Source organism: Callithrix jacchus, chromosome 9 (assembly GCF_049354715.1).
Source record: "Callithrix jacchus isolate 240 chromosome 9, calJac240_pri, whole genome shotgun sequence".
Lineage (NCBI taxonomy): Eukaryota > Metazoa > Chordata > Mammalia > Primates > Cebidae > Callithrix > Callithrix jacchus.
The window spans coordinates 75,300,752-75,321,371 of record NC_133510.1 but is presented as its reverse complement, the minus strand read 5'-3'; the positions used below and the strand labels follow the sequence as shown (position 1 = coordinate 75,321,371).

The following is a 20,620-nucleotide window of genomic DNA, read 5'->3' as shown; positions in this document are numbered from 1 at the left end:
TGGCATAACCATAAAGCTGTCTTGTGTAGGAGAACAATAATTCATTTTTCTCAACTGAAAGTTTCCCAACCAGAAATTGATTTTATTTTGGCCAAAAAATTTTTTGCTATTTTTGTGTGTGTTTATGTGTATTGATCAAAATATAATTCTCTTAGACTTTTAATTGATAGTTTTATTTGATTCATTATATTAAAAAATAATGTACTTTTTAAAAATAGAGAAAGTTTCTTATTCACATCCCATCTGAGAGGTTCTATGACTTTACTGAAAAGTACTTTGATCTTCCTGTTATCTTTTTATGTGAAAAGCAGTGAAATGCATGATGAATGTCATAAATATATGTCTTTTAAGGAATACTGATATAATTAAATTTGACAAAAGATACTCACTTAAAATAGTTAAGAATCTAGTCCTACTTTATGAAGTAACAGAAAATTATTGAAAACAAGACAAAATAACCTAGGTCTGACAAAAAGGAGCATGGGATAAGTGGATGAAAAAGTTACAAATTAGGCAAAAAGTCACATTTTGCATTGTTAGATGATATACCTGAGAAATATATTTTAGGAGGGTTAACATGGTTTATTATTTTGTGGAAAAATTGAAACATTTAAAATGTATACATGCATATCTACATGTAATTCATTATGGTATTACATATGTCTGAAGAGAATGAGGAAACTGTACATGTTGAATGCCTGCTCTGTATATTTCAGGATAAAATAAGGTTTAATTATATGTGAAAATTAAATATGTCACTTTATTTTTTCTATTTGATTTCATAATTATAAATAGAATCACAAGTCATTAGAAAGAAAAAATGAAAAAACTCTAATACTTAAAAGTAAAGAGATCCTGAAAAATGAGCATGGGTGGATTTACATTAATTTTAGAGAAATCTCCATATATTATTGTATTTTGTGCCATGAATTACTCCCATGAATTTTTCCCTATATAGTTAAAATAATATTATAATGGCGGATGATTAAAATCTTATCTTACTTTTGTGAGCAACAAGAAGTAATTGCTTCCTCCTTTTCTTTTTCTTTTTTTTTTTTTTTTTTTTTTTTTGAGACGGAGTTTCGCTCGTTACCCAGGCTGGAGTGCAATGGCGCGATCTCGGCTCACTGCAACCTCCGCCTCCTGGGTTCAGGCAATTCTCCTGCCTCTGCCTCCCGAGTAGCTGGGATTACAGGCACGCACCACCATGCCCAGCTAATTTTTTGTATATTTTTTAGTAGAGACGGGGTTTCACCATGTTGACCAGGATGGTCTCGATCTCTTGACCTTGTGATCCACCCGCCTCGGCCTCCCAAAGTGCTGGGATTACAGGCTTGAGCCACCGCGCCCGGCCTCCTCCTTTTCTTAAAGAAAATCCTAAGTAAAAATAGGATGAAGTTCATTAAAGTGAAAAATTTCATTTGCAATATCTCCCTGATATTCCATCAAACAAAGGAAAACAATCCAAAATAGTGATTATAAATCAAGGCTTGAATATAGGCAGAGACTGAGGGTGTGTGCATTAGTTTTCTAAGGCTGCCAGAACAAATTACCAAAAACTTGGTGGCCTGAAATCACAGAAATGTGTTCTATCGCTGATCTGAGATCAGAAGTTCAAAACCATGGTGGTTTTCTCCTGTAGACTGTAGGGGAAAATATACACCATGCCTCTCTCCAGCTTCTGGTGGCTCCAGCAGTGCTTGGTGCTCCCTGGTTTGTAGATGCACTACTCCAATCTCTACCTCTGTCTTTACATGATTTACCCCCGCCCCCATCTCTCTGTGACTACTTTTCCCCTATAAGGACACTCATCACCAGATTTCAAGATTTCTCTAAGTTCAGTAGAATCTCATATTGATATCTGTTATTTTTACATCTGCAACAATTCTACATCTAAGTAAAATTACATTTAAATTTAGAGATTAGGATTTGGAGGCATCTTTCGGAGGCCACTATTCAATCCATAGATGTATGTGGGTGTGCTTTTAATCTTGCTGTTATTGCCAAAAATTTCTTAACCATAAAAGTTCTAATTTTCCTACTTTTCAAATACTATATATATATATATATATATATATATATATATACACACATTATATAGATAATGAAACATTGATGCTTCCATATTTTATCATAATCATCACAGTGTTAAATAAATGTTATCACAATATCATTAGAAAGAAGACTAACAGTGAATTATTTTTATTTTGAATTAAAGTAAATTATATGTATATGCCTAATCATTAAGGGAAAAAATAAACAAAAAGGAAATATTAGTGTTGTTGAAGGACTCCCCTTTGTGATAATAGCAATGCTTATATTACATTAGGAAAATGTGAAGTAAATCTCTTCTTTGTAGTGGTTGACAGTGATTGCAATGAATTTTATACTCAATGTCTCTGAATCTGTCAGTATAATATACTCACTGTATCTTAGTACAAATGTTTTGGAAGCTGCAAATATTTTGTTGGCTATTCAGCCAACAAAATTCCAGTTTAGTAAATAATAGTGCCTATTATTGTAAGTTTAATCAGCATTGTTCTCAGTTGCCCACGTGATTCTATATTCAATTAGCACTTGTACTGTGATAAACAGTTGGGCTGTTAAAACAGAGCTATTCTACAACTAATCAATAGGCATATCTTTTGATAAAAGACACAAAAGTGTCTGACATCAGTATAATTTTAGGCAAACAATACAAGCACAATAAGAAAATTACTATTGGCAGTAATGGGGAAGATCCAATTATACTGCAAAGAAAAAAATTAAATTAAATCACATCACCTTCAAAAAGCATACTTCTATACAAATTAAGATACTTTGAAAAGAATAACTATTGACCATGTGGCTCTATGCGTGGCTAGTAGCAAAATTTTTCTGAACAGTAAAATGTCAGGAAAAAGACCAAAGTGCTGGAAAAAAAATACAAGTGTATGATTATTTCTGCATTTTAAATTATAATATAAAATTGTAAATGCATTTAGATTAGAAACTAAATGTGACCATAAGAAAATGAATAGAAATGTTCACTCACTGGAGTTATATTAGCTGTAGAAGCAATTAAAGTCCCTGCTATATAAAAACTAAATTAAAAATACAACCAGATTAGTTAGTCCCTCAAGTAGGTCATTCAGTCAAACATTTATCTCATGACAGACTGAATTGCATTGGCATGTATTAAATTCTCTACATAGCAAGGAATAGTGGTATTTTTAGTGTGATTTCAGGAAAGCTTAAGGAAAAGAAGGATAAAAAGTTCTTGTCTATATTCAGGTATAGCCACTATTTAAGTAATTGTAATATATGAAGACCTGTAATTTTACAAATGATAAGCCAAGTAGCAATTCCTATCTATGAAAAGGATTTTCATATTGACAAAAGAATTCACAATAGGATAAATTCAGATAGCAAGTACACTGGCTACATTTCATATGTTATTTTTCTTCTATGTAGCTTTTCCAAAACACTTGTTTGGTAACATACTCTAATGTTAGAATAGAGATCCTCTAAAGCTTTGATGAAGAAGCATAATCAACTTACTGGGATTTTTGCTCCTCTCAGCAAATAAAAACAAAACAAAGTGATTAAATTAAAAATTATCTTACCAAATTTTTAGAGGATGTTCTTGTTTCAGTACAGATTCTGCCCAAGCAGCTCAACTTTTTGAAAGTACCAAGAGTCTAATCTTGGGAAAAGATGTGAAGGAAGATCATTTTTGTGCACTGTTGTTTCCATTTAACACCCCCTTTCCTGCTTAGTCTAAAGAATGTGCATCTCTCCCAAAGACCCCAGTTTAGCTGCCATTCTGCAGGGAACCCAGCTTCACTGACAGGTCAAATTACCCTTCTCTTGTAAACCTTCTATCTGGCTTCTCATCACAGTTAAAATACTATATTATTTGTATGACATCTGATTAGTGTTGTTCTACCCCATTAGATTGTAAGACAGGAACCATGTTCTTTTGTTCATCATTGGATCCCTAGTGCCTTTTAACATGATGGCTGGACCATGACAGAGACTTGGTATGTTTTATATCCAAATAAAGTACTGTAATGGTTTGAATTAATACTGGTTAACTTAAATTAAATTAGTTAAATTAAATTTAAAAAAAGGTAACTTATAACTATGGAAGAAATATGCAATAAATTCTAATTTTAGAAAAGTTTAAAGTCAATTTGATCCCAGCACTTTGAGAGACCAAGGTAGGAGGACTGCTGGAGGCCAGGAGTTTAGGACAAGCCTGGCCAACATAGTGAGACCCGGTCTCTAAAAAAAAAAAAAAAAAAAAAAAATAGTGTAGTGAGGTGTGGTGGTGTGGGGCTGTAAGCATAGGTACATAAGAGGCTGAGGTGGGAGTGTTGCTTGAGCATAGATGTTTGAGGGAGAAGGAAGATATGACAGTGCCACTGCACTATATTTTGGATAAGAGAACTAGTCCTTGTTTCTAAAAAAAGAAAGTCTCAAGTGACTATTAACCAGACATGCCATTGCCCACATGTAGACCGGTGAATCTGGCCCTACAACATTGCAACTGTCCACAGAAAGGGATGCAGCATATTAAAGATTTTATTTTTCAACCTTAAAGAACTATGAAGGAATCAATTGAAAATGAGGTGTCAATTGTGATGACGATTTCGATGATAATTGTGAATGCTAGAAGTGCCCATACCATTTTCTTCTTTAAAGACTCGTATGACCAATTTCTAAGTTCCTGTGCCAGGACTACGCAGGCAACAGTTCACAATGAACTGAATAGCCATAACTACTGATATATAAAATTCCTATCACAGAAAGGTGAGGGAAGGAAGATTATTATCTTAAAGTTATTTTTCTAAGCATGTGATGCAAGTGAGAACAATAAAAACTGCCCTCAAGTTTTGCATTGGTGGAAAACTAGCTAAAAGTACTTTTAAAATCTACACTACAAATGTTCATGTAGGCTTTTTATGGTATTGTTCCCCTCACCCTCAATGAGTCTGTCATGAAGAATACATAGGGTAGAATTTGCACAGGGTAAAATAAAGAGTGGTATATGATGCTCTCTATAAGCAGTGTCCCGTACAGTGCAAAATACAGGATGGTTAATTAGCCAAACAAAATTACAGTGTGAGATGCTGTATTACTTCCCAGGCAAGAAAAATATGAATGACTAAAAACACTGCTCAGTTTTTAGCTACTTAACACGATCCACTGGGAATATAACTACTTTTATGGCATGCTTTCTAAACTCTTACAAATTAAAATTTTAATAATTTTTAATATTCTGATTAAAAAAGCAGTTTCTATGGCCAGGGTCAGTAGGAGTTAAAAAGAGATACATAACTTGATTTGTAAAATCAGCGTTAGCTAGCTATTAATAGTAAGAAAGTAATAAAAATTACTTTGAAACTAAGATATGAATTGTCTACTATGTAATATAAAATAGAGTGCAAGTAGTTGTATATTTTAAAGGAAAATGAGTAAAAATAAAATTAATACTTGTGTAAGGTTCTTGGGGACATCTGTAAGAATCAAGTCCAGGAATAAATCCTTATAAAGTATATCATTATTAATATATCGATATAGATACGCATCTATTTCTTTAAACGGAGAGTAAAAGTCTTTGGATTTTTAGTAGAAAGAATTAAGAATAAATGACAAAAAGGTTTATAAAACTTGATAAAAGAAATAAAGCCACTTTAGAATACCCTGTAAATGTTAAGGTCAAGAGTCACAGCTCATGTCTGGATTACACCCAGCTATTAATACCGTGATTTCTCAATTCTTTTTTTTTTTTTTTTTTTTGTGGAGACAGAGTGTTACTCTGTTGCCAGGCACCAGGCTGGAGTGCAGTGGTGCAATCTCAGCTCGCTGCAACCTCTGCTTCCTGGGTTCAAGCAATTCGCCTGCCTCAGCCTCCCAAGTAGCTGGGACTACAGGCACATGCCACCACGCCCAGCTAATGTTTGTATTTTTAGTAGAGATGGGATTTCACCATGTTGGCCAGGATGGTCTTGATCTCTTGACCTCGTGATCCACCTGCCTCGGCCTCCCAAAGTACTGGGATTACAGGGGTTAGCCACTGTGCCCGACCGATTTCTCAATTCTTAATGATGAACTCCTCTTTATGTATATTCTCTGCCTGGAAAATCTCACCAAGTAATCATCCTTTCACTGTTTACCAGCATGCTAGTGCAGTGGTCTTCAAAATGAGGTGTTCAAACCTCTAGGGATAAAGGAACACTTTCCAAGGAGTACATCAAAATATGGTTAGTATCATGAGCATCAACTTACATATTCTAAACTTTCATATGGATACTTTCAATAAAATCCTTTCTGTTTTCTTTCACTTTCCAGGAGAAAAGCATATTTTTCACTTATCTTGCCTTTTCCAGGGGTCCATTGTACTGCAGTAGTAAAGAGAAAATTCTAAATATTACTATTGATATTTAGGAAATTTGTTTTGAATTTTTAAACTCTATTCTTCTATAAAATTTGAAGAAAGGCCTAATCCAATTGTCAGGTGATAACTGGACATTTTTGGTAATAGATTACTCTGTGATATTTAGCACAAAACTTGGGAAGATTGTAAAGAACTGTGTCAAATTGCTATAACAAAACACCTTTTGTTCCCACCTACATATTTTTATACATAAGATTTCTCAAAATTTTCACAGGAAAATGGGGATGAAATTATGGTGAAACTTTTCTCATTCTAAAATAAGTAATATTTTTCCTTGAATATGTAAATTCATTGGAAAATGGCTCATCTTATTTTTTTTGCTTCAATATTTAACAATTTTTATGTTTGGAAATTATTTATCAAATTAACAATTTTGATGATTACTCAAATTAGAAAACAAATTTAACACAAGGTTTCAGTATGACATGAAAAAATCACATAGATATGTGTGTTTGGACTTTTTTATGCAGAGAGGTATGAGAGGATGATACATAAAATATTTTCAGGCAGAAATATATTGGAACACAAGTTAGGGGAAGAGAGAGAAATGATATAAAGTCTATGACTATTAAATTAAATACTTCATCACATTTTAAAATGACTAATGGTCATTTTAAAGTAAAAAATACCTATGAATAATGGTCATTATTTTAAAGTGAAAAAAATCGCTATGTTTTTAGATTATACTGGATACATTTAGAGAGATGGAAAATATTTTATTTGAAAATGTCTACAACAATCTGTTAGAAGTTAAATCCTTGCAATTATCTAAATGTATGATGGGGAATTTTAGATGTAAACTTAAACATATTATTTTAGGAGATACATGTACATAAAGTTTGAGAGCTATTGAATTATTTCTAGTAAATTGTCCTTAATGCAATTTTTATCTTACCCAATAATGGAGCCATTAACTCCTGTCACTCTTTCTTCCTCAATAATGCTCAAATAGCGTCAATCCTTTCCATTTGCACTAGCTACTCTTGTGGCGGGACATTTTTTCCTCATCTCCTTGCACTGATCAAATTCTCCTATGCGAGTCTCTCAGAACGCCCCCAGTCTTTCATTTGTTGCACTATGCTTGAGTTGCATTTTTACCTCTGTGTGACTATTTTGAACAACTCTTATTTTCCTCTGACCTCCTTACCACTCCACCTCACTTTAGGGTGTGTAAAGGCAGGAATTAGGTATTTTTAATTTCTGGCACATAACAGGGGCTAGCATTAGTTGACTGAATGAAAGAAATATTCTAAATATCTAACGGTGCCCAACACATAGGAGTTACTCAATGTGTATTTTTTGAGTGAATGTATAAATGAACATATATCATTCAACAAAATAATACGAAGAGAAACAAAATTAGTCCTATTGTGGGAAAATTGTATGATGTATGGATTTATGTTCATACACAGTGAGTGTGAAATTTTGGACTTTTAGCACTGATACAAGCACTGGAAATTTGGGGGCAATCTCCTTACTTCAGAAATACATTTGAGATTTTGAGAAGTTAACTGACTTGTATAAAGCCACAACTGTTTAATGACAAAGGACAAGCTAATTCCTGAGCTCAGCTCATTGGAGGGGTAGGCAGCTCTGTTGTTTTTGCTATTGCATACAAACTCCTTGCTGTGTTCACTGGTCTACAAAATGTCTATGATGGTTACAGCACTCGAGTGGCAGGTCTGGCTTTAGCATATGAAAATTTAGAGTGGAATAATTTATAATAAGAAAAAGAAAAATAGTGGAAAAATAAAGAACTGAGGAAATAGCACAACACCAACTTGGAATCATAAACAGTAAGTTAGGATCTATGTTTTGGGGAAAGAAAACATGAGGTTTCTGGATGAGATATACACAGACCACAGTGGAAAGAGCCTTTTGTCCCTCCACCTTTATGTTCTCACATAAGAAAAGCAAACATTGATAGATAAGGATCAGACACAAAGAAACACCACTATGTGGAGCACTCTACACTATGAGATAAAGTGAGCTCTGGCTGACAAAGAGACATTTGCCATGAATAGCAACTGATTAAGAAGAAAACAAAACACCGCATATTCTCACTCATAGGTGGGTGATAAAAAATGAGAACACATGGACACAGAGAGAAGAGTACTAAACACTGGGGTCTATTGGGGGGAAATGGGGAGGGCCAGTGGGAGGGGGAGGTGGGGAGGGATAGCCTGGGGAGAAATGCCAAATGTGGGTGAAGGGGAGAAAGGAAGCGAAACACACTGCCATGTGTGTACCTATGCAACTGTCTTGCATGTTCTGCACATGTACCCCCAAACCTAAAATGCAATAAAAAATTAAAAAAAAAAAAGAAGAGAAAGGATGAAACAGTTATATTTGCCAGGTGGCCAAGAAAGGCATTATTCCTCAAAGTAGGGGAAAAGGAGCATATGTTCTCCTGCTCCTAATTGAGAATCTCTATGGCAGCATTTTGTTTTATATTTTATGTTACAGGTCACATCCCTGTAAGCCTTAAAACTTACAGGTTAGATTTAGCATTGAAGGCATTCACTAAGTGTTACTATCTCCACAGTTCCTACTTAAAATTCACACCACCCACTACCCAAAGATAATGAAAACAAGTAGAGGGTAACTCCGAATAAAACTAGAATTTTATAATTTCCTACAAAGGTTGAGTATTATAAAGACATTATTTTACATAAGTCTCATGACCTGTGTGGTTGGTAATATGATTGTTATTTTGCAGATGAGGAAACTAAAAGACTTTCCCAAGGTTATTTAGGGAAACAACTTCAATTTGATCACAAGTGTCTTCAACTCTAAAAATAGTTTACCTTTCCCTACACCAGCGATTCACAAAGTGTGGTAGCTACACCAACAGCCTCAGCATTACCTGAGAACTTGTTATAAATACAAAACCTTGGGCCTCATCCTACCCACTCAATCAGAAACTCTGAGGGCAACAAACTGTTTTAATCCCATTTGATGTTTCAGGTGCATGTTCAGGTTTGAAAACCACTGGCTTCTTCATGCACATGAAGTGCATGTGCATAAAACTGTTGCTTACTCTGTTGGGCAATTTTTATTTATTTTACCATTTTTGAACAATTGTATTTTACTGATATGTAGTGATTTGATATACCACAGAACTACATGCAACAGTGTTAGGGGGCAGGCACCCTATTGATATATAATCTTGGCAAGTTGCATAACCTTTGTAAGTTTATAATTTGTTTATGGTAAAAAAAAAAATGGTGAGAAAACATACTAAAAGCACTTAGCCAGCACCCGTAATGTAATAAATGCTAGATACAGTAAATAAAGACAATATAGCTTTATGATCATCATTAAAGACAATATTAGTAATGTTATAATTAATTGAACAGGTAGTGAAGCTCATGTATTATGTATGTTGCAAAGTAGTGATGTGCCTCTACTTAGAATTTTTGTTATAGAATTGTCTTAATTTTTTCAGTTTCAAAATAAATTCCCAATTCATTTCAATTCAATAAACATTTCCTATACAACAAGGTGCTGTGTTGTTTCAGGGTATTCTTTTAAGTATAGTGAGAATACCAGTTCAATTTATATTAAGGAATGGACATTATTATTTATTGAGTAATGCTTTAGATTAAATCCTTTAAAATTTTACTTTGTATTGGCTTACAGCTTTAAATTGTGCCCTTTAACAGTATTTAATATATTATTATGGATACATATTTAACTTCCAGTTAAATTTATTACTTAGAGAAAACCCTGTAATGCCATATTTAATCTCTGTATAGTTAACTGTACAACATTGTGTTTTAACAAAGAGATTTTCAAATAACAGTTCATCTGCAGGAATACTATGTATTCTCTTTTTTACTCAGTGAGACTTAGGCCTATTATTTCTTGTTTATTTGCACCAACCAGTAAAAGAAACCAATTTCTATCCCCTTTATAATGCTTTTTATACATAGAAAAAGGCCATTATCTTTCCTGTGTCTTTTTTTTTTTTTTTTTTGAGTGAGATTTTCAAGTTTCACAAGCTCCTCTCATAGCTCATCCTCTTTTCAAGATCTTTTTATCATTTGTATTGTATCTCCACCAAATGCTTGGCAATTTGTCTCTCTTTTGAAATGTGTTTTTTTGGTTGTTGAACTTAGTCTCCAAAATGCAGCCTAACAAGACCTAAATGTAGTCAATCCATTTTTATGCATGACATCACTATTACAATTCAACACACTGTAGCATTTGAATATTTAACAGGTATTAGAATGTCAACTCATTCAATTTATCATCCTCTGTAACTCTTGAATTTTTCTTTCTGCTGCTACCATCTCTAGATATTCATTGCATATTTTGATCTCATTATCCTTCCCTGCAGCACCTTTCACATTCATTTTATTTTCGTGATTGTGCTGTCACTCATTTTACCCATATCCCCAATGTTTCAAGATTATGCTGCTTAGTAGTACAACACCCCACATTTGCAATCCCTGCTACTTCTATGACTCACTGTTTGTAGACATATTAAAATAAATATGTATTTCCCAAGGTATTTTGTAAGTCTACTACTGCATTACCTCTAGTATTCTTTTCTTAGATGACTTTTGTAAATCACTCCATTAAAGGCTCCCATTAAACAAACAAATAAACAAACAAAAGCAAACAAACAAGGGTTACTGGTCTATTGCTATAGGGCCACTTTTTAAAAAAAAAAATGTTCTTTTCTTTATTGACTCAGTTTAAGAAACCTAAGCACAGCACCAACTACAGAATTGCATTATTGTTTAATTATCAAGCTGTCGTCAAAAAAAAAAAATACAGATTATACCTCTGATCTTTCACACCCAGGTAGTAGCTTAGTGGATATTATGTCTCCTCTCTGCAGGAGGTGACTTTTGGTTGCTGGGGAATGCCTTATAGCTGATTAAGCAAATCTTAGTAAACACAGAGTTAGTTTCATTTAACATGTTTACTTTCCCAGTTACAAAAGAAAGCAAAGCAGAGAATATAACATAAAATTAATGAAGGAAATGACAAAGAACTTTAAGTTATTTGGCCCAAATTTTATTTTGCCACCTAAGTGGCAAAGCTACCAAAACCAAAATGAGCTGAATCGTTCAAGTTTACAAGTCAAACATTACTCTATTTATGAAATTAAACAGCAACCAACGTAGCTTTCTTCTGTCTGGAATTGCCATCTACCCCCCCCTTGCATATTCATAGACACCTACCCCTGCCTTCAGTCCTGCCCTATCCACTTAAGGCCTACTTATCCTTCATGAATCAGAATAAGATCTCTCCAAGATTGTAATGTTTCCTTTCTTTGTGTTCACACTCTATCTTGTACTTAGCTCTTATTTCAAAATAAAACTGCTTAAGAAACAGTTTCTTCTATGAATCTTAAGATCCGCCTCTTTGATTTCCAGCTACCAGATGGTACTGAGAATTGTTCAAAAAGCATTCTTAAATAAATGAACTGTTTTTAAAATAGCATTTTTTTCAACAGCTATATTTCTAAAATTTAGACAGTGATATTAGGCTTGAACGCTTTCTAGAAAAATCATGGTGATACAATGGTGTGAGTCCAATTTTAATAACACAGTAGGAAAACATGTTTATATAAGTAGACCCATTAAAGTATTTAAAACAATAATCAGTCTGAAAAAGGGCATGTGTTTATAGCAAAGTAAAACAACAAGTAAAACACACAAAAACAAAAGGGAAGAAAGAAGAGATTAATTTCTCCATAATATATTTTATCTTTTATATATATATGATATGGATTTTAATAAAATTTTAGCTGTATTTATTTTGGTTAAGTTTTTACTTCCATGGTCCTATTATATGTGGTAGAATTGAAGGAGGTAGTAAAAATAGAAAAAAAGACCTAGAACCAACCTAAATGTTCATCATCAATAGACTGGATAAAGAAAATGTGGCATATATACACCATGGAATACTACACAACCATAAAAAATGATGAGTTCGTTGTCTTTCAAAGGGACATGGATGAATCTGGAAACCATCATTCTCAGCAAACTGACACAGGAACAGAAAACCAAACACTGTATATTATCACTCATAGGGTGTTGAACAATTAGAACACATGGACACAGGAAGGGGAGCATCACACACTGCAGTCAGTAGTGGGGGACTAAGGGAGGAACAGCGGGGGTGGGGAGAGTGGGGAGGGTGGGGAGGGATAATGAGGGAAGAAATACCAGATATAGGTGATGGGGGATGAAGGCAGCAAACCACCTTGCCATGTATGTACCTATGCAACAATCCTGCGTGATCTGCACATGTACCCCAGAACCTAAATTACAATTAAAAAAAAAACTTTCAGATCTGTCTGAAAAAACAAAAACAAACAAAAATTTTACAACATTTTCAGATCTAATAAAACAGTTTTCAGAAGACTTAGCAAAAAATCTTGAAAATTTAAGAAATTAGTACACTTTGGCTCTAGAGAAGATGGATGAAATATTGGATCACTGTCTTCAAACATATGATAGATCAATTGGCAGATGATACTGTTAACATATTTTTCTTTGTGACTGAGTATAAGACCGGAAACAATTAACTTAGGGAACAAGCAGGAAATGCTACAGGAAGGTGAGGTATTATGATGACTTAGTAAATAATGTAGTGAAAGATTTCTATAAAGACCTTTTGAACAGAATAGTTACTCTTTAATCTAGTCAGATATTAAATTTAAACCTAAATAGCTCTTAACAAGACAAATACCAATTTGTTCCATAAGTAGGTTATACTGACTGTGGTTCTCTTAGTTTATCAGAGCAAGTGTCTTTCTTTGTTGCCTGTGGGTCATCCCTCACACACCTATAAGGAACCACCCCACTGTTGCACATAAAATAGCATCATCTGTACAAATCAACCCCTAGCTTCTCTTCCTTCCTAGGAGGAAAGACTCTAGTTATGGGGACCAAAACCAGAGAGGACTGGATATCAGTTGTCCAAAATATAAAAAAGAAATGGTACATTAATACCCCTGAAAATATAAAGGCACCTTAAGAAGGATTATAGTACTGTAGGCATAAGACCAATATATTTGGTTATTTTTATGTTTAGTATTCTTTTCATTAACAAGTGACATCTAGCACGGTACTTCTTCCTCAAAAGTAATTTAATTAAACAACTTTAACCTCATATTATTTATTAAAATACTATATTGTGAAATTCTAAGATAAGATACAAGTTTAAGGTCATTGTCAAGGGTCACTGGAAAAGATCTTTTTTCATAACCTTTTATTTTTTGTTTTTAATATTAATATTTGTTATGTTACTTTGTTTATAACATATGCTAGTAATTGTTTTATGAATAAATACCACAACCTTTATAAAGAACCAGAAAGAGTCTGGACTGAATTTTATCCTTTTGTTTTTATGGGATAGCAGAGATTTCAAAACTTGAAATAAGGAGACAACATACATATATTTAAAAATAAAGACCTAAATTAGGAAAGTTAGCATATAAACTCAATGAAACATTTCAAAGATACCTGTATTGTGACTTTCATACTTGGAAGCTGTGAACCTAATACAAAATGTTGTCGTGTGCTCTTGTTTTTCCTTGTTTTTCTTCAATTGATAAATGAAATGCATCCATTGTGAATCAGAAAGAACTATTAAAAATACCAGAAATACAGGATACGGTCCAATTTACCTGTTCCTGTTGCTGGAAATCCAATCTGAAATAAGTGTTGATGCCTGTTGATGACAGTGCTTGTTGCCAAAACTGCAGGCTAGCATTATAACTTCTCTACGTAGTTCTCTAGATATCATCAAAAGAGAAACAAATTAAAAAGCAAGTTAGGGAAATTTATTCCCTGAATAGTAGATAAGTAAATTATTAACATAAAAATGGTTTTTAGTTCTAGAAATCCTATGCTGCTGAGTAAAAGACACTTAGACTAGTGGAAGTTAAACATACTGAAAGTTTAACAGTACTCCAGTAAGGCTTCCGATCTCAAAATCATCAATAAAGTTAGATCTTAAATTAAAACACAGCAAGAAAATGTCTTTGTTTTCAGGATCAGGCAATGGAAACTGTTCTACCCAGCAGCAGTCCTCTTGGGAAAGTGAAATGTAAGTTGAAGAATGAAAGGAAGATTGTCTCATGCTGCTAAAGTCACAATGGCCTGGTAGTACATTATTGTACAGCTCTAGGGGAAAATAAAAGGATAAGAAATGAAACAGTACTCATGTTGGTAGGATGCTTGAACAAGAGATCCATTAAAATTATTTTTCGGCCACCCAAGCTTGATATACGTTGCTGCAACTTGCTTTAGAATATATTCCTAAATGGGGTATAGAATAAAAAAAGATAAGGTCAGTTTAAAACTTCTGTATGCTGACAATTAAAATTCTATAACAAAATTAAAATATTTTTAAAATACACCTAATTTCAAATCAGCAAAATTATAAGTGCAGTAATTTTCTATTATAATTTTATTCAATTTAGTATTTTAAATATAAAAAACATGGATAAAATGCTATTGGAATGGTACAAATCTACTCTTCTTCCTATTAAATTACTAAATAATTTGCAGGAGTAAATATTTTAAATGATGACTTCTGTAACAAAATGAGGAAAACAAAGAATATTGATAACACCTATACATTCATATGTTAAAATGTATATAGATATATGAAAATGGGCATCTAATATTTATGCATTTTATATCAACAGGGAATATTTAATGAAAAACAACTATGTTGGCCCAACCATTAGCCTAGTATTAATGAAGCTGAGATACACAGAACCCTTCAATGTAATGATAATGGTACTTCAAAGTCAACAATTCATTCAGCTAATGACACATTTAAGTATCAGTACCAAGGTAAGGCATGCTCTCCCTCACAAGTTTTTGCTCTAGACAGGGTCCTCACTCTGTCACCCAGGCTGGAGTGCAGTGCCAGCAATCACCACTCACTGTATCCTCTGCCTCTCAGCCATCCTTCCACCTCCTTCTCAAGAGTAGCTAGCTGGGACTACAGGCACAAGCCACTATGCCAGGTTAATTTTTTTTTTTTTTTTTTTTTTTTGTAGAGATGGTTTTTCACCATGTTGCCCAGGTTGGCTCTCCCTCACTTTAAGGTAGTCCTTGAATTTTGCCAAAGGAATACAAACACTGAAATTACAATGAAAAAAATTCTTAACTGTTTACTGAAAACAAGGAATCTGACATAATACACTATTCTAACGTACAAATATATACAAAAATATATTTTACTTTTACAAAGGTTTAATATTGCAGTGTTTGCTTTAGGGAGAAATAAATGTGCAATCTGGTAGAAAAATCATATTGTAACCGTAATGACCCTTTTGTTTGCGTGTCTATGCTAAGGGCTTAGACAAAACTAGCAACAAACATAATTATTCCCATTTTAAAAAATCATTAAAACAAAGTTTCTTTTCTGTAGGTTTAGCATAAAAATAAAAAGGAAGGAATTATGATGGCCATCAGAAATCAGATGGCTCTAATAAAAGATTTCATGTCACAGGAATCCACCTGTCAGTCATTCCAAATGTGTGGGTTAATTAGTATAGTCAGTATGTTATAAAAAATAGGATGATTTTAGAAAACACAGGGCCAGCTGTTAAAATAACTAAAGGAAAACAAATAGTGTTGAAAGATCATGGATGGCATAGTGATAAGAAATTTAAGAATCAAAAGGCTCATGAGCAGTACTTAATCCTAATTTAGCAAAAATAATTATTAAATCAGATTAGGTGGTGTCAGGAGAGTAATTTTGATTTACTAGGTTTTGAGTTTAGAAAAATCTGGTCAGGTAACATTTTGGAATGTTTGTCATGTCTTCTTGTCTATTTGGATTATCTGTTGTTTGCTTTCCTGTATATCCCCTTGGACCCAATTATGAATGGGCTTTTGCCTTAGTGTTGATCTTATCCTTGTTAATTAAGGCAGTGAATTGAATTCACTATGTCCTTTTGGATAAAAATAATGCCTAAGAATCGTTACTGAAAAGGCCCATATTCTGTTAAGATCTTTGGGATCTTTCTATCCTGGTTAAGTCCTTTGTGAACACAGGACCCTCTAACTCTTGGAAAGTATGTTTGAACATTAAAAATTTGCTATGTGTATTTCTTCTTAAATTCTGAAGCACTTAAGCTTAATTTACACTTTTAGGTCAGAGCAAAAGGGAAGTTGTGTATTACATTTCATCTTCAAATAATTGTCATATATGTTGCATAGACAATCAGGACAAAAATCAAGATGACGCAAACTAGAAGAGCAAACTCATATAACTTGGGATCAGTTGCATCTATAATAGTAGAAAAAATAAAAAAGTGTATTTTCTAAAAATTAGAAAGAAATATTTTTTTACATTGAAAACATTGTAGTTTTCCATGCGGTCCAGTAATTTATCTAGAGGATAAAGAGCTCGGCTGGCAGCATGCCAAGGAAGAAAATCCTTCTCCTCAGACAGGTATCTGATAATCTCCAGAGGAATATTTTGAGGCAAATACCCAGCCCTACAGAAAAAAAAAAAAAAGAAGTCAATGTTAATTATATGCACAATAGATACTGATGCACAAATAAAAATTTTTAATTATACAACTAAAAGGCAGAAAAGCAAGATTCACCATAATATAAAGAAAGCATACTCACTGCTATAAAAATAAAATTACTCACTTTTAAAATATAGTCATACTTAGGATGCCAATGCCACCTTAATATATGCAGAGTTGGACAGTTAAAATGTTTGAATACAAAACATCAGAATGCATATGTTTTTAAAAGTAAGGAATTGTGGAACATAACCAAAACCAAATCTAGGTATGTTCCTTCACAGAAAGTCTTCAGAGGTTAACATGCAATTGAAAACAATTGATCACTTTACTTTTCCAAGTATTGTCTTTCCTTGTCATTTAGCTCAGTGTAATGATATTTAATACATATTTTTTAAATTAAAATGTCAATTTGCAGCTTTGAGTGTTTGTTAGATTACAATAATAGCATGTTTTTCAAACCTTTTTAAAAGTTACTTTCCATAACACTGATGAAAATCTGAGTTAGGTTTTAATAAAGTCCAAATTACAAAAATTTTAAAAGAATCGACTCTTTTATTATTTTCCTTTAGAAATAAAATGTGTCACTTTGAGAACCAACATCAATTTCTTTATAAAATACTAAATTGTACCTTTTAAAAATTATCTTAATATTTATTGTCTATAGTTTAAGAGGCCATATCAAGAATAAGAACCTAAAAGAACTGTATATCTCTTTTCTCCCATAGACTGTATATAATATTCTTGCAAAATCAAAGCAATATAAATGACAGTCCACAATACATTAATGGTCTTAGCCTTGACATCTTTGCTGTATATAGTGACACTATGTATTTTGGTGGAATTTTTCAGCATTGATATTTGCAATGGTTTGAATGTTGGCGTTTCCCTAAAATTATGTGTTGGAACCTACTACCCATTGTGATAGTATTAAGAAAAAGGGCCTTTGGAAATGATTAGGTCATAAGGGCTTCATTTTCATGAATGGGATTAGTGTCCTTATTAAAGAGGTTCCAAAGAATTTTCTTGACTCTTATTTTCAGTATGTGTGCAGCAAGAAGGCACCATCTTTGAAGCAGACCAAGCTCTCATCATACATCTAGTCTGCCAGAAGTTGATCTTGGACTCCCTGGCCTCCTTAACCATGAACAAAAATTTCTATTGTTCCTAAATGATCCAGTGTAAGGTATTTTGCTATAACAACACAAACAAAGGCACAATCAACTGAAAGCAGACTGCTAACATAGGGAAGAAGGAACTATGAAAGCAACAAAGCCTTGTTGTCCTGTTTATCTACATTTCACACTGTTCTTTTGTAACATAACAAAATTAGATGGATCTTTGTATTTGTGCATGGTAGAAAGTGAACAGGGAGGAAACAAAGCATTTTTCATTTTCAGTTAAAATAATTTTTCCATATTATTTAGTCTTAATTCAATGTCATATGCAAAAATTACCCTATAGATAAATATTAGCTTACAATTGTGCTTATAATGTTAATAATAAAAAAAATTCTGAAGAGGGTACTGCAGTTTTCTTTTAATTAAAACAAAAGAATGTGTGTCACTCTAACGATTTTGATTCAATCATAGTATAAGATCAACCACAAGTTCATAATTCACATAAGATAGTAAGCAAATCCCAAATTTCATATAATTTGAAAATATGAAAATTTATGATTTAGAGTATTTCTAGATCTGTGCCCTCCCCTGTGCAATTTCAAATTTGTATATTTTTGTATCTATAGCATGAAATTATACTCTGCAACAATAATTTAATAAACAACTATACTTTAGCTAGTACAACATCCCAATAGTAAGTTAAATCTTGATTTTACAGGTTTGTTGCTCCCTGAAAAAGTAATACAATTTTTTATTAAAATAATCCTTTAGATTACTTCATTAAAAGAAACATAGCTTCCAGTAGTTCCAATTTTATAATTTGTCTTTCTCAAACTTTTAATATTTAATATTAGTGTGGTGATTATATATTCACCTTCTCTTTATACATGCCATGGATTGTATAATGTTAAAGTTTGAAGATTTATTTAGAAGCCATTATTATTTTGTTAAACAAATAAGAAAAGTAATGTATTTTTTAAGAAGAACTTTTAGAAAGTAGCTAACTTACTACAAATCTTCAAGTAAGTTTAGAAAGTTGCTTGAATCTTGTTTCCTACAGATTTGAACGTGATAGCCTTATGTCAAGTATAATTTATTGTGTTTTACTTCATCTCTAGAAATGGATAGACATTATTTAGTGACTTATACTTTGTAGGAAATTTGACTGCAAATAAAAAAAGATGACAAATAACGTTATACAAAGAAACTCAGATTTGAGAAAGAGACTGAACCTGACTACTACTGCACTCATACAATTAGGCAAATAATTTCTCTCTCCAGTCCTCACACTCTTTTGTCTATAAAATAAAAGGATGGAGCTAAGAGACACCCATTTTAGCCCACAAAAGCTTTTAATCTAACCTATATATCTACACTTTAATCTACTGAAAATTAATTGTAATATTATGGGCACAATTTATGTATTTAAAACTTGAAAAATACTTTGTAATTTTATATTCTTCATTCTTTAGTTGCTTAATATGTACAAGTCTAGGAGGCAGGACATGAATCTAGGTTTGATAAGACATCTGGCATTGTGTGAAAAAAATAAATGCAAAGCAAACCTGACAAAAGTTCCAAATAATGGCAAGGTAAGTAAGGAAAAGCATTCATTAAGCATGGAAATGCAGCAAGTTCTGTTTTGAGGATTTTTTTGGCAAAAATCATTAACTGCTCACCAAGATCAATGCTCTTCTCTTCTTCTTTGGATGAACTATATTTTCCAGTTCTTCTGGTACTTAGGTGTGGTCATGAAACTAATATCTAGCCCATAGAATACGAATCTGCCTCTGCCAAGGCTGTCCTTAGACATCTCTCATTAGCTACTCTATGTTCTTTTTCCTTAAGTCAACCTTCCAGGCGACCTTGGAAATCTTGTATTGAATATGCCAAAAACCTCCTGGGTCCCTGGATAACTACATGACTATGTCAGTTCTCACACCCACTCCTGCTGTGTGAGCAGAAATAACTTCCATTGTATCTGATTTAAAGGTATTTTGGGGTCATTTTTTTATAGCAGTTAACCTTCTTTAATGCAGACCTTGAATAGAATAAAAAACAGATTATACTCAAATTGCCCTCATGCTGCTGTGATACCAACATAAGTAATTACCAATTACCTAATTTAATATACTTGCATTTAAGCCTGCTATATCATGATATGTAGGTACACTTAATTGGACAAGAGGATGATCAGCTTCATTACAAAGGTAAGAATTGTAAGAGATAATGTTGTGTATAGGTTACCTAGCTTAGGTGTTTGTTTGTGTAATTGGCTGGTAATGATATCTGTGATTACTACTACTGATAATTCAATCAATTCAGGGGAGGTGTGTGGAATCCAATGAATGAAACACTATATTTGCTCACAGTAGTCAGCCCAGTGGGAAGTACACTTAGGGTTCTGATGCTAAAATGCAGTTTTCCTAAATTTGCATCATCACAGGGAAATATTGCTAACAAAATATTTAAAATAGCCAATTTAAAGAATATATATTATATATATTTCATATATAATTAAATGTGTCCTATTAA

The 20,620-nt window shown here is 32.9% G+C and overlaps 1 protein-coding gene across 1 annotated transcript in view; it reads right to left on the bottom strand.

Moving 5' to 3' along the window:
• Window positions 1–20,620, bottom strand: part of TRHDE (thyrotropin releasing hormone degrading enzyme) — a 422,303-nt gene that overhangs the window by 35,799 nt on the left and 365,884 nt on the right. Inside the window, exons 13-15 of the mRNA XM_035257033.3 lie at window positions 16,781–16,928; window positions 14,630–14,727; window positions 14,094–14,201 (exon numbers count right to left, since the gene is read on the bottom strand). Of these exons, the coding sequence (XP_035112924.1) occupies window positions 14,094–14,201; window positions 14,630–14,727; window positions 16,781–16,928 (354 nt within the window). The remainder of the gene's footprint in view (window positions 1–14,093; window positions 14,202–14,629; window positions 14,728–16,780; window positions 16,929–20,620) is intronic.